This window comes from Sus scrofa, chromosome 15 (assembly GCF_000003025.6).
Source record: "Sus scrofa isolate TJ Tabasco breed Duroc chromosome 15, Sscrofa11.1, whole genome shotgun sequence".
In the NCBI taxonomy this organism is placed as follows: domain Eukaryota; kingdom Metazoa; phylum Chordata; class Mammalia; order Artiodactyla; family Suidae; genus Sus; species Sus scrofa.
The window spans coordinates 3,415,082-3,429,188 of NC_010457.5; the positions used below are offsets into that span (position 1 = coordinate 3,415,082).

Genomic DNA, 14,107 nt, shown 5'->3' on the forward strand with positions numbered 1-14,107 from the left:
CCTTGGAAAGCAAAGGAGCTGTCTTGCGGGGGGTGATAGGGGGAGGAAGAGATTTGATTCATATAGTATCAGAGCTGGCAGAGATATCAAAGGTTATCTATTTCCACTCATTCATCCTGCAATAGAAGTTCAGAGATATGAAGATAAAATCACCAGCCAATTAAATGTCAGAGAAGGGATTAAAGCCCAACTCTCAAATTCCCTAACATTTTACTGCACTGTTACCTGTCTTATTTTCTGCACTGATGTCTCCTCCAAATATAGATATAATTCTTGTGCCCTTCTGAGACTTACAGTCACTGAAGTTGGTTAGAATTATTAGATCTGTGCAGACTCAGTTGTATTACATGATATAATAAATTGTCAATACTTTAAACTAATGACAGTATGACTTAACAAAAAAAAAAAAAAAAAACCAGCAGCTCTAACTAACCCTATGCTCAGCTTTAGCTCCCACATCATTCACTTGGTGATAAACCAATGGCACATGGACCACATGTAAACCTGCACCAAGCTTGTCAGCGTGACCTCCTTTCTAGAGTTTTAGGAAACCGCTCATCTTATAGATGGGGAAAACAAGGTCCAGAAAGGGCTAAACTCAGCCAAGTCTTGGCCCAGACCCAGCTCCCAATGCCTTGTACTAGTTGAGAGCTTTGGCACTTACCAGCTAGGCCTGGCAGACACAGGAGGATAAACTGACTGGGTTGGGTTGCTGGCTAGAGGCCATAGTTGGATCTAATACACTCAGTCTGGGAAGCAAAAAAACAAAAATTGCCTGGTGGTAAGAGTGGAGGAGGTTGTTTTCTAGATGAAATTAAAAACTCTGCTACACAGAAGCTGTCAATAAGTGGACTGATATGTATAATAAGTACTCCTTTGAAGGGTACTTCTTTCATGTTGAAGGTGGGGGTGCAGTGTGATGAGTAACTGAGTTTAATTCCTGGCTCAGTGACTTATCAGCTGTGTGACATAGGGCGAGTTACCTAACCTTTCTAAACTTCAATTTCCTGATCTGTAAAACAAGGAAAATAATAATACTTTACACAACTGTTAGGACTAAATGAAAAAAGTCACTGAGAGAAAATGCAACATGCTCGTGATGTTTGTGGTTGCTATGTTGTGGTTAATGATGAAAAACATCTGTTTTAAAGAACATAATTTGAGATACCCTTAACCTTCTGAAATGTAATAGTTTGCCAAGTTAGTTAAGGGACAACAAAACATTTCAGTCAAAAGTGTGTTACTGGTCGATAAAATTTGTTTGAAATACAGCATTACAATCAAATACAGCAGTACATGCCAGGGAGAAGTTTATGAAATGTTATTCCTTCTTACTATGCTCCCCATGCCCCCAAGAAAACACTGGTAATTTAAAATACTAAAAAAAAAAAAAAAAAAAAAGAGCTAAGCACAGTTGCACCCTATTCAACATTTTTGAAAAGATAGGATGTGTATGCCACATGTATTTTTTAAATGTGCCTTCCAGATATCTTAACTTTTCCCTTGGTCTTTTGCAAAGAAAAGATATGTAACATCCTCAAATATACTTAGAACTATATAATAATAATTAATCATAATGATGATCTTGAATTTCCAGAAAAGGAAGTGTATTCTCTTTGGGAAGGCAGAAAAATACAGTTTATAAATATTTTTATCTGTACTCAACTATACCCCAGCACAAGAGAGTTAACCCTTTGTTTAAAAAAACCAGACAAACCTACTATCCACCCCACCAAAAAACATACTCCAGGGACACTAGAAGCTTAGTAGTGAACTACAAATACCAATATAAGTTTTCCCAGAAAACCAAGATATGATGGTATTGTCCAGTGGAGGACCCATGCAAAAATAAAGTATTTTTCAGCTTAATAATGTAAAAACAATTACCTGTCACTTAGATTTTTGAAAAGCACTGGAAAAAAATGTGTGCGCAAGTAACTGAAATGACATCTGTGAAACAGTTACAACCACCAAAATAAGGAAGGCTTATTTTTCTATTTTACTTAAAAACAAAAACAAAAAAACCCCCATCAGTTTCTGATAAATTCTGGATTTGCCACATCTCCAGAAATTATACAAATGGATAGTTCTTTGTTTTACTTAAATTATTTATAACATATATATCACAGAAGGCAAATTCACTTCATGCTTTACTTCAGTAAAATGGAAATAAAAGCTTTCCCAAAATTGGCACTAAAGTTGTTTTAAGTTCTTAATAGCAAGAAGATACATCCAACTAAAAGCAGAATGAACAAAGTCATACTACATATCAAATTAAAATTATTTCCTTTATATCATCAGCAATGAGTAACTCCAGAGGTAGTATGGCAGAAACGAGCATGAATCCTATCAGGTCACAACCAATGAAGAAATTAAATTTATTTTTTCCTACGGTTTTGACCATAAATTGCTTTACACATTTAGGACCTGAATAAAAAACACTCTCAGCAGAAATCTTGGCCCATTAATTCAACTGACATATCAGTTTACAACTTTCAGGACTGCAGATATAAAAAAATGTAAAGTATAAAATTATGAAGTTTGAAATGGTTTTAATCATATTCATTAAAAATATTTACATTTCCCAGTACTTACTTGACAAAACCCCCTTGCAATATAATCCTACTCTAAACTTTTATTTATAAAATGAGGCTCATTTATGAGATTTCAATGAATGTTATTCTGCAAATTGCTTACATTCTGTAAAATATTTTAAGAACTTTTCATATCAAAGGTAGTTTATATTGGATTATCTGAAACCCAATAGTGCCCACAGATGAGCTTCTTATAATTCTTTTCATTAATGCTTGGAAAGCACTGTGAAAATGAAAAGTGCTGTTGAGTGCTATCACCTCCCTTAAATTTTCACTTATACTGTGTGCACATTGTGAAATAAACACATATGCAGCATGTCCATGTTTTGATATGTATTTTTATTTCCCTGCAGTTTTCACTTATCAAGAACAAGTAACAGGGAAAGTTGTCTGAACTAGTGCATAAACAAACATTCTGAAACACCACTACACGTATCTAATTTACAAGAACCGTATAAAAAAAGTCACTAAAACACTACACTATGAAGGTGTCCAACACTTACAGTCAGACTTTTTCCAACCCGTTACTTGCCTTGTAGCCACAGGAAAACTCTCCAAAATTGAAAAGACAATCTTGCCACAACCCTCCCCCACCCCCCAACACCTGGGATGGCTCGATATCTAGACTTCCAATAATTATTGCAATGATATAATGCAATACATACCTGGTAAAATATCCTTTATGTGGTGTGTTACAGTTTTAAAGCCAGTTAAAATATGCAGTCTTCGGATAAAATGTAATCCTTGAAAAATTTTCATATCTGCACAATTTAAATGTGCTAGATGCATAATTTTTCCTAGTCCTTTTTTTCTGTGTAATCATTTTTTATAAACTGGTATTATAAATAGAAATATACATTCAAAATATATGGAAAAGTGAGTTACTACATTAAATTTGCATGTATCGATCCATCCCTTTCCCCTGCACAGTAATAGAAAATACTATTTTGCCTTGAACTTCATATTTGACAGTGAAATGCCACTAAAGTATTTACCAAAAAGTCCATCTAGTCAAATTGTGAAACAAAATGAACGAAGTGAAAACTTTACAGTTCCTTTAGAAAAAAATTACAAGAATTTCATTTCCTAGCTATGAATCTTTAACTTTTTAGACACAAAGTTGTATTTATTTTTACAAGATACAAAATGTAAACATGGCAAAATAAATAGTTAAAACAAGTGATGCAGGATCCCATTTCATGCTCATGATCCCATTAAAGAATTATTTTTTAAAATCCATTCAGTTGCAAATTCAAGTGCAAAAGCATGATGATGAATATCTACTATTCAAGTAACAGAAATAATATTGATGATACAAATAAACTATTTTACAAGGTAGTGATTTTCCCAATTTTACAAAATATACACCATATATCGATTTAACATCCGATATACTATAGTCCATTTAGGTCCATTGTTACGCTCTGTGATCCACAGAGTGTCGCCTTTGCATTCAGCTGGAATATGAATGACTGCACACCATCAGCACAGGTCAAAGCCACATGTTTTAGGTTATGTCACTTCCATAGCTACTGTTGTCTCTGCTATTCCATTTAAACCCAATCTTTCTGGTTCATGGTTCTCTCTATAATAAGGCAAAGAGTAAAATAAACATTAATACTCTCTAGAATAGGATGTTTATCACTTAGTATTTAGATACATTTTTATGTAATTACAAGTAAACATGTACTGCGCAAAAACAACCCCCATTTTCACATTTTCTATACAGATAGGAGGAAAAGTTTTCTTCAGCTAAGAAATCCTATTAATTCCCAAGTACTTGATTGTAAGTATTCACCTAGGAAAAACAGTGATTTAACATAATATTTCAGTAGAAGCCAATGATAAATTTCTTATGAAATAATAACAGGACAATTCAAGTTTTTTTTTTTTTAAACAATAGATGGAGCATATGAGGCTCAAAAAGAATTATTAGGAGCACAGTATTATTTAAATTACTTTTTACTACAGTTTAATTTTACAGGTATAAGGTCACATAGTTATTAATACAAGCAAATCAATTTTTGATTCACCATTTTCCTGCATTAGTGTAATAGAAAACAACATAATCTGAAATACATTATTATAGATTTTGTTACAGAACATTCTGTATTTTAAAATATACACAGAATAATTTACTTTCTCTTTGTGTATAATGTTGAAGAAAATATAAATTTTGATTTGAAAACTAAAGCTCTGGAAGCTAATAATAACTCTAACCTTCTGGACTGTCTAAACTACAAAGAAGTAATACAAGAATACCTGAAGCTTCTAAAATAGACTGATGTATTTTTTTGGTTTAATGGTTCACAAGTTGATTTGGGTTTTTACCTTCTTTTTTCACAGTTCTGGTTGGCATTTAAATATCCTACCAGTGACCTCAAACAAATGATCCAAGTCACAGAGCTTTAGACTAAGCAGGTATTTAGTAACTGTTGAAAAGCAAATCAATCAAATGACAAGACATCTATTGCTTGAGCAGTTAAAAAAAAGTCTTTTTCCTCACACAGGGTAGCCAGTGGAAACGGACAGATGATACCTGAAACAAACACACACACCTTGCTATGCTGCTGATGGCACTGCTAGGAGTAACCTTTGGCACTCTGTCCATACTGGCAGCAACTGTGGCAAGTTTTAAGGCTGTTGGCGATGGTGCTGAAGTCCGTGTATTAATATGCACATTGACTGGAGAAACAACACTGACATTATTGAGGTGCACTGCATTTGTCAGGCAGGAATTGTTCATGGGAAGTGTTTGAGGACTGCTTGTACACAATGCTGGGATTAAGTGGTTTGTTGTGGTATGGCCAACTGTCCTTACAAGCTGTACAGTTGAAATCCCTGGGCTGGATGATAAAGCCATATTGGTGGAATATAATGTTTTAGAGGTTCCTGAAGGAGAAAAAAAAAAGTTTAATTTACATCGTGAGACATTAAACTCTTTAAAAAATTAGTAGGAGTTTAAAAATAAAAAGAAACACAAACATTGGTAATCTAGTTAAGTATCAAATTAACCTTCCACATAACAGTCTCTCCAAAGAGAGTTTCTGATTAAGTACAATATGTTCACCTGTTACAACCCCAAAGACTCTTTCTAGTGACCTACATAAAAGGGTTTGCAAAGTATTCTGTGGCCTTCATATCTGAAAACTATTAATAGGACAACGAGGTCCTCTCTGGAGGTTGAGGGCAGGTGGAGCTGATAGCTGGACTGCCATTAGAATTTACACATGCAAGAACATTAGTAAGGAAGGGCAATCATGACCACAGGTGTATGTAAAAGCAAGTGGAAAACCCTAAGGTCTGAGCAGTAGTCGAAGGCTGACAGGAACAGCAAATCTTTGAGGACTCACAGTAGTAAGAAGCAGAAAGAGTTTCACAGCAATACTGTATTTCAAGAGGAGTCAGAGAATGCAGGACTGTGAATATGTTAAGATTGGGAAGGTAAATGCAATTTCAAACTTATTGACAGATCTTCCTGGATTATATTTCACCTTTTATAAATGTATGAATGATTTAATGATCACGGTTAGTGATTAACTTGATGTGTTTCCTAAGATGTGAGGCAACTGACAGTATGTGGATAAAACCAGGCAGGGTGGAGAGTTACACAGGTAGGTATTCAGTGGGTGTGGGAGGAAACAGGGAGCAGGCTCTATGTGAATTCTAGAAAACATCCAGCTACGGCACATATCCATAGAAATTATTGAGTCTTTTTCCCCGCTCTTTTTAGGGCCACAACCATGGCATGTGGAAGTTCCCAGGCTAAGGGCTGAATCGGAGCTGCAGCTGCCAGCCCATGCCACAGCAACACCAGATCTGAACCACATCCACAACTTAGGCTGCAGTTTGTGGCAACACCAAATCCTCAACCCACTGAGTGAGGTCATAAATTGAACCCACATCCTCACAGATACTATGTCAGGTTCTTAACCCAATGAGCCACAATGGGAACTCCAAGGGTCTTGATTGAGTTCTTGTACATCTGCCCCTTGGATTTGGAAAAAAAAACACAACAAACCATACCTCAAACACTGAGTTCCAACTTTGAGCTAGTAAGTATCACATGAAACAAAAGGCTTATTACCTGAAGGCTGGACAACACCATTTATGTTGTTGTGGCCAGTGTTTTGTTCCTTGGCTACCTCACTGCGACTTGGAACAGGTGCACTGACCACTGCAGATGCAGCAAAATGGGCGCTGGCTGAGTCAAGTGTTTTAGACATACAGTCGGAGGTGCTTGAGCCCTATAAAATAAACAAAATTAAACTCTCAACTTTTTAGATGTGAGTTCATGAACATGTTAAGAAGTAGAGCAAACCCAAGAGGCTGTTGCCTTTTTTAATCTTCAACAGTTACAAGTGTTTAGGCTAAGTGATCTAGGACTCCAGTGACTATTTTTTGTCATATGAAACAAGAAAGTGACTAAAAACTGGGAAACAACTATTTATGAAAAAGAAACCTTTAATCTTCTATTCATTCTTCTAATAAGTGTTAGTGAATGCTTTTAAAAATACTTGACAATTTAGATACTATAGGCGAAATGAAATAATACAGATGACTAACAGCCAGTTTCGTCCCAATGTAAAAATGCATCTTAACCTAACTTTTCAGTAAGCTGGAAGTACCTGAGGTTTGGAAAAAGAAAACAAAGGCAAGTTTAATGGTCACATTCCTCTTGATTCTGAATAAAGCTGGTTAGCTGTTACTACACAGCCAATAGCCGCTGAATAAAGGCCAGTCCCAAATCCACCTGGAGGGGTGAGGGGGGTCGTGGGCTCACTGAGATTTTTGTTTCTGGACTCAGGATCTTCAAGGGTCAGAATAGCAATCCTTGAGAATGAGCTGAACTACTATGGGCAGACAATGGTTTGAGAGCTCACAGAATATAAGGGATTGAATTAGTCTCAGTTATTGAAAATTACCTTTAGAATTATGGATAGATGGAGTTCCCGTCGTGGCGCAGTGGTTAACGAATCCGACTAGGAACCATGAGGTTGTGGGTTTGGTCCCTGGCCTTGTTCAGTGGGTTATGTGTCTGGCGTTGCCGTGAGCTGTGGTGTAGGTCGCAGACGCGGCTCAGATCCCGCGTTGCTGTGGCTCTGGCGTAGGCCGGCGGCTACATGTCCGATTCAACCCCTAGCCTGGGAATCTCCATATGCCGTGGGAGCGGCCCAAGATATGACAAAAAGACAAAAAAAAAAAAAAAAAAAAAAAGAATTATGGGTAGAGCAACAAAATTTAAGACCTAAAACACTAGGTTCTTTTCAGATGGCTCATATTTGAAACATACTTCTCAATTACAGGTTTTAAATAACAGAAATTTACCTTCATACAGTTTTGAAGGTCAGAAGTCCAAAATAAATTTTACAGGTTTATATCAAGGTGTTACAGGGTTTCTTTCTTCTGGACAATTACAGTTTTATAAGGTATTTTTATCCCTAGTGTCAATCATTTAATGGCCTATGGAAAACCTCACCGAGTGGCAATTTTTTTTCTTCAGGGAAACGTGATTCAAATAGGCAAGGGGCTATGTTGTCTGAGTTTACTGCGCAGATGAAGATAATCACCTTTTAGCTCATGGGGCACAATCATATGGCACTTATACGCATCATTTAGGAAGGGGTTAGGATAGTTATATCCTCGAAAAAAATATTTGGGGTGGGGAGTAGGGGTGGGGAGTGATGGTTCGAAGAGTATATAATCATTTCCATGAATTTTTAAATAATCCTTCCAAAAATATGTTATTATATCTTTTCTAAATTAAAAATATTATATTTGGCCCTAGTTCTCCCTTCATAAAATATAAACTAGTCAGTTAAAATTATATAAATTAACTGCAAAGACATTTAGGTTTTATCTCCAAAATCAAGAGCGGCAATAACAAGGTCATCTTCTGTGACTTGACTAAAACTGAACAAAACTACATAAATCTGAAAGAAAGGAAAAGACATAACCAGAATTAAAAGACAGGTTTACCTGTGCTTTTGGATGTGTCTGTTGTGAGGAATGCTGAGATTGCTGTTTCTGCTGAAGCTGAGCAAGTTGCTGCCTTTGCATTTGAACTAACTGCTGTTGATGTGTCTGAAACTGCTCTTCTGTGATACCCCCTGTCACTGGTAAAGGACATTAATTTTAGAAATACATGTGTTTTAAAGTATTTTTAACAACACAAGTAGAATATAATATAGTTTTTCCATAATTAAGATGAAAAGCAATTTTAAATCACAATATACATCAGCAGCAAAGAACCAAATAAAAAAGACAAATCTTTCAGCCAAAGTGGCTTATGCTAACATCCACGACCTTCTAATATCACATAGTAAAAAAAAGTTCCTATATGTAGTTTTTACTGTATAACATAGTTGTAACATGAGGATTCTGTCACTTATTTGGACTTAAACCTAGTTTAAGCCAATAAGTCTTATGTATAAAAACATGGGCTAGAAGTCAGTGAAGAATTCAGAGAAAAAGATACAATGCATCCTCACGTAATCAATTATGCTGTTACCAACTGTGTTAAAAGTTAGTAAAACAAGACATCAGGATTTCCTGTTGTGGCTCAGTGGAAACAACCCAACTAGTATCGATGAGGATGTGGGTTCGATCCCTGGCCTCGCTCAATGAGTCAAGGATCTAGAGTTGCTGTGAGCTGAGGTGCAGGTCGCAGACAAGGCTTGGATCTCACATTGCTGTGGCTGAGGCAGGCCGGGAGCTGGAGCTCCGATTCAACTCTTAGCCTGGGAACTTCTATATGCCACAGTTGTGGCCCTAAAGAGCCAAAAAAAGCAGAAGTTATAATAAGAAACCCTTTCTTCAAAGAAATGTCAACAAACTTTCATTTACTGATTATTTCAGTAAATCACTGAAATTGATTTGGAGTTACAAACCTCCATAGAAGTCAGTATGTTTATTACCGTCACAAAACATTAAATTACATCAGAATATATATACTACTAGAGTAATTTTACTCTATTTTTCTTTACTGCTTGCTTTCTTCTCTCCCAACAATTTCACTCAATCAACAAGTATATACTATCTACAATGATGAAAAGAGTTGCGTTAAGGATTAAGAGTGAATACAGGGAAAAAATAAATTAAAAAGAGGTTCCCTGCTATAAAGTCCTACAGAGTAGCTGGGAAAAAAAGATACATATAAAGAAATACCAACTAATATGAGCCAACTTTTAAATGCAATCGAGCAATCTAATCAATATGACCTAAAGGAGTTTAGATGGAAGACTACACCATGAACATAAGTTACTTAACTAGTTTCATTCCCATCAAAATTTTCCATTTAGTAGGATCACAATGAGAAATTAAAAAAAAAATTGATGGTAAATTAGACATGTGACAAGTTACGTATAGTACAGCTTATTTTTTATGAAAAAGGAGTTAGGCTCTGAAGATGGACGAAGCCTTAGCTATGCCTTCATTTCTATTCTACAACATCATTAAAATTAGTATTGGGATATCAGGGAAAAACAGTTCTTAGAGAGAAATTTTATTTTTAGAAGATTAAAAAACCTGGGCCTATGATAGTGTTCACTCTAAAATATTACCTGAATTTCTGAAGTACACATTAGTTATCTTACTGAATTACCAACAAAATCAAATGTCTTTCTTTGCCCATGTTAAATTCATTGCAAGTGTTCTATTTTTAAACGGAAAAAAGGTAACTTTAATTCTAAATTAAAATCTTCAAAATCAAATGAAAATGTGCAGTATTCATGAGTTTCCAGCTGTTTGAAAACCTTGGGAAAGAGATGAAAAATAGTTTATTAGATACAAAGGCAGGAAGGAAAACTCTTAAGTTAAACCCAAATAAATGTGTTTCAGTCCTATGTGTAAAAACAGTATATCAATTCAAAAGAAATGGACTTGTAATCTGATGTTGGTATGATCTACTCTCTCAAATTTAGTGTTATGTCTGTCCAGAGCTAAAGTTTATGCTGTGATGAAAAAGTAAGAATCATAGTGGTTAATTTTAAGGGAAGAATAAACCAAATAAAGAGAATACAGTTTTAGCAGCTATTTAAAAATTAAAGGAGAAATGAAAATGAGAATCTTTTTCCCCCCAAATCTTTTAAGTCAGACAATCATAAAATCTTACTGACCAGAATAAAGTTCATATGTGAATTACTAGAAATAACAAATTACATATTTTTTAATAAAACAATTACTTTTCGGTTAGTAGTCTATGCTAACAAAGTGTTGCCAACTAGAGGTGTTCTACTTTTATGAACAGATGATCATTTATGCAGATATTAAAAAGGGGGGCTAATAAAATTTCCTATTTTGGAGGGATATGTCTACTTACTACCCTGTCTTGTTGAAACCATTAATTAACCCCATGCTTTTTTCCCCATAGAAAACTCAAAATCCCAATCAAGACTCAATCAAAATTATCCAAATTAATGATCAAGGGTTACTCCATCTTTTAAAACTCAGGCTGACTCTGATATCAAAATTTTCATCCCTGATCTTGCTACTGGCTGAAAATATGGACTTGCTTAAAATATTACATTTGCTTTTTTTCCCTCTTTCCCCTCATCTCAAGCTCAGCATGTTAGATTCATTCCTGACATCTAGTTTTTTTTTTTTTTACTCTAAGGTGTTTTGTGCTTGAAAAATGCTTATGTTTCCCATTCAGAATTTTTTAGAGCATTGTTTAGAATTATTTCAACTCTTTAGACAAAAACAGTAATTAGTAATCATGACTCAGAACTGGAACACATACAAAACACTCTTCCTAAATGACCTCTTTTATTTTGTTAGAGTGAGTGGAAAGTGATAAGAAATGTATGGTTTTCTTGGGGGGGGGGTGGGCCACACCCATGGCATAAAGAAGTTCCCAGGCCAGGGATTGAACCTGTGCGACAGCAGTGACCCAAGCCACATCAGTGACAATGTCGGTTTCCTATCCTGCTGTACCACCAGGGAACTCCAAGAAATGTATGGTTTTAATGGCACAGACACAGTTCTGAACTACCATCTTCAGGTAGGTAGACTACGGTAATCTGATTGAAAGCACCTTCTCCAATAATTATTTTTCCTTTCATAAATTACTGAAACAGTTCCATAAGAAATTTATTTCTCACAATGACTTAAAGTCATCAAGAAGCAAGCATTAAAACAAATCAGGAAAAGGTCATACTTAAGGAACGAGATGCAGGACAGGGGCCCAGCTTTGGGTGGGTGGTAGGTGCATAAAGGCGAAACTGGGAATGTATATAAAGAGAAATCGTATCTGTTTCTCTTGCTTAGGGCCAAACAAGTTCTTTCTACTAGTTGCTCTTAAAAGTTGCTACCTTAAAAGTAAAAGTCATCCTGGTTGTAAATCTACTCTACTTTATACCTCTAAGTCCTGTCAGTTTAAAAGTAACTACAATCTGTTTTATAAAGGCGATATTTCACTATTCCAGATAAATGGGGCTAGATGGTGGAATAGAAGGACCCTAAGCTCACCTCCTCTAATGAGCACACTAAAATCACAACAATCTGCAGAACCACCATTCTTGAAAAAGACTGAAACCTACCAGAAAAGATCCTCTACAGCCAAGGACATAAAGATAGAACTACAATGAGACTGGTAGGAGGGGTGGACTCATGATATAATCAAATCACATATCCACTGAGTGGGAGACCCATAGCCTGAAGAATAACTGTATTATAGAGGTTCTCCCACAGGAGTGAGAATTCTGGGCCCATATCAGGTCCCACAGTCCAGGGCTCCAGCAAGGAGTCCCCAGAGCATTTGTCTTTAAAGGCCAGCAGGGCTTGACTGTAGGAACTCCAGAGGGCTGGGGGAAATAGAGACTTTACTCTAAAAGGGCACACACAAAATCTCACATGCACTGGGACCAAGAGCAAAAGCAGTACTTTAGGTGCTTGGGCCAGACCTACATGCTGGTCTTAGAGGGTCTCATGGGGGAGGTCAGGGGGTGGCTGTGGCCCACCCTGGGAACATAGATACTAGTGGCAAATATACCAGAGAGCACTCATCTGTGTGAACTCTCCTGGAAGTTGACATTTTGGCACCAAGACCTGGCCCCACTCAAGAGACTGTAGGCTTCAATGCTGGGATGCCTCAGGCCAAACAACCTAGTAGACAGGCTACCTAAAGACTTCCTGAGCCCACAGCTGCCTCTAGACATGCCCCTAGACATGCCCCTGCCCACCAGAAGACCAAGATCCAGCTCCACCCACCAGAAGGCAGGCACTGGTCCTTCCTGCTAGGAAGCCTGCACAAGCCTCTAGACCAGCCTCACCCATCAGGGGGCAAAAAGCAGAAGAAAACTATAGTCCTGCAGCCTGCAGACACTATCCTGGGATCAGCTTGCCCCTGGCCCTTGGGTGACAAAAGCGGGGTGCACTGCTGGGACACAGTGGCCTTCTGTAGGCCACTTCTCCAAGGTCGAGAAACGTAACCAACCTACCACATACATAAAAATATAAATAGCAATTTACACAAAATGAGGTAACAGAATTATGTTTCAGGTGAAGGAACAAGAAAAAACCCCAGAAGAACAAAATGATGTGGAGACATAAGATCTACCCAAGAAAGAGTTCAGAGTAATGATCATAAAGAGTGGATGCAGAGATCAAGAAATTACAAGTTTTTAACAAAGAATTAAAAAATATAAAGAACAATGAAACAGAATATAATAACTGAGGTGAAAAATACACTAGAAGGAATCAATAGTAGACTAAATGAGGCAAAAGAACAGATCAGTGAGCTGGAAGACAGAGTAATGGAAATTATTGCCCCTGAACAGGAAAAAGAATGGGAAAAAATGAGGACAATTTAGGAGACTTCTGGACAACATCAAGTCTGCTAATATTCACATTATAGGGATCTCAGAAGGAGAAGAGAGAGATAAAGATCCTGTGAAAATATCTGAAGAGATATATGAAAACTTTGTAACTTTGGGGAGGAAAACAGTCAACCAAGTACAGGAAGCACAGAGAGCCCTACTCCCATGGAAGCATAGGAACAATCCACAGAGGAATACAGTATGACATATTGTAATTAAAATGACAAAAGATGGGAAGTGCCCGTTTCCCTAAGTAAGGAGTTTTATAAATTTCCATCAGTAACACATTCTAATAGGTAGTGCACATATTACAGAATTTTTCCTTTTACACATGCAAATGTCAGTCTATACATTAGTAACATTTAGAATTTTTTTTTTTTTTTTTGTCTTTTTGTCTTTTTATGGGCATACCCACAGCACATGGAGGTTCCCAGGCTAGCGGTTGAATCTGAGCTGTAGCCACCTGCCTACGCACAGCCACAGCAACTCCAGATCTGAGTCTCATCTGCGACTTACACCACAGCTCAGGGCAAAGCAGCATCCTTAACCCATTGAGTGAGGCCAGGGAACAAATCTGCAACCTCATTGTTCCTAATTGGATTTGTTTCCACTGCACCATGATGGGAACTCCACATTTAGCATTTCTAAACATTTTGTGCATATAATTGATAGCCTGTTTTTCACTGAAGCCTCTAA

General features: G+C 36.7%; 1 protein-coding gene across 3 annotated transcripts in view; it reads right to left on the minus strand.

Annotated features, from left to right (window-relative positions):
• EPC2 (enhancer of polycomb homolog 2) overlaps positions 2,365-14,107 on the minus strand; it is a 108,778-nt gene continuing 97,035 nt past the window's right edge. For all 3 annotated transcript variants that reach the window (XM_021076083.1, XM_021076082.1, XM_021076084.1), the window contains 4 exons: positions 8,574-8,710; positions 6,682-6,841; positions 5,153-5,486; positions 2,365-4,179 (listed from right to left, as the gene is read on the minus strand). In XM_021076083.1, coding sequence (XP_020931742.1) covers positions 4,107-4,179; positions 5,153-5,486; positions 6,682-6,841; positions 8,574-8,710 — 704 coding nt within the window. In that variant the 3' untranslated portion in view covers positions 2,365-4,106. The remainder of the gene's footprint in view (positions 4,180-5,152; positions 5,487-6,681; positions 6,842-8,573; positions 8,711-14,107) is intronic.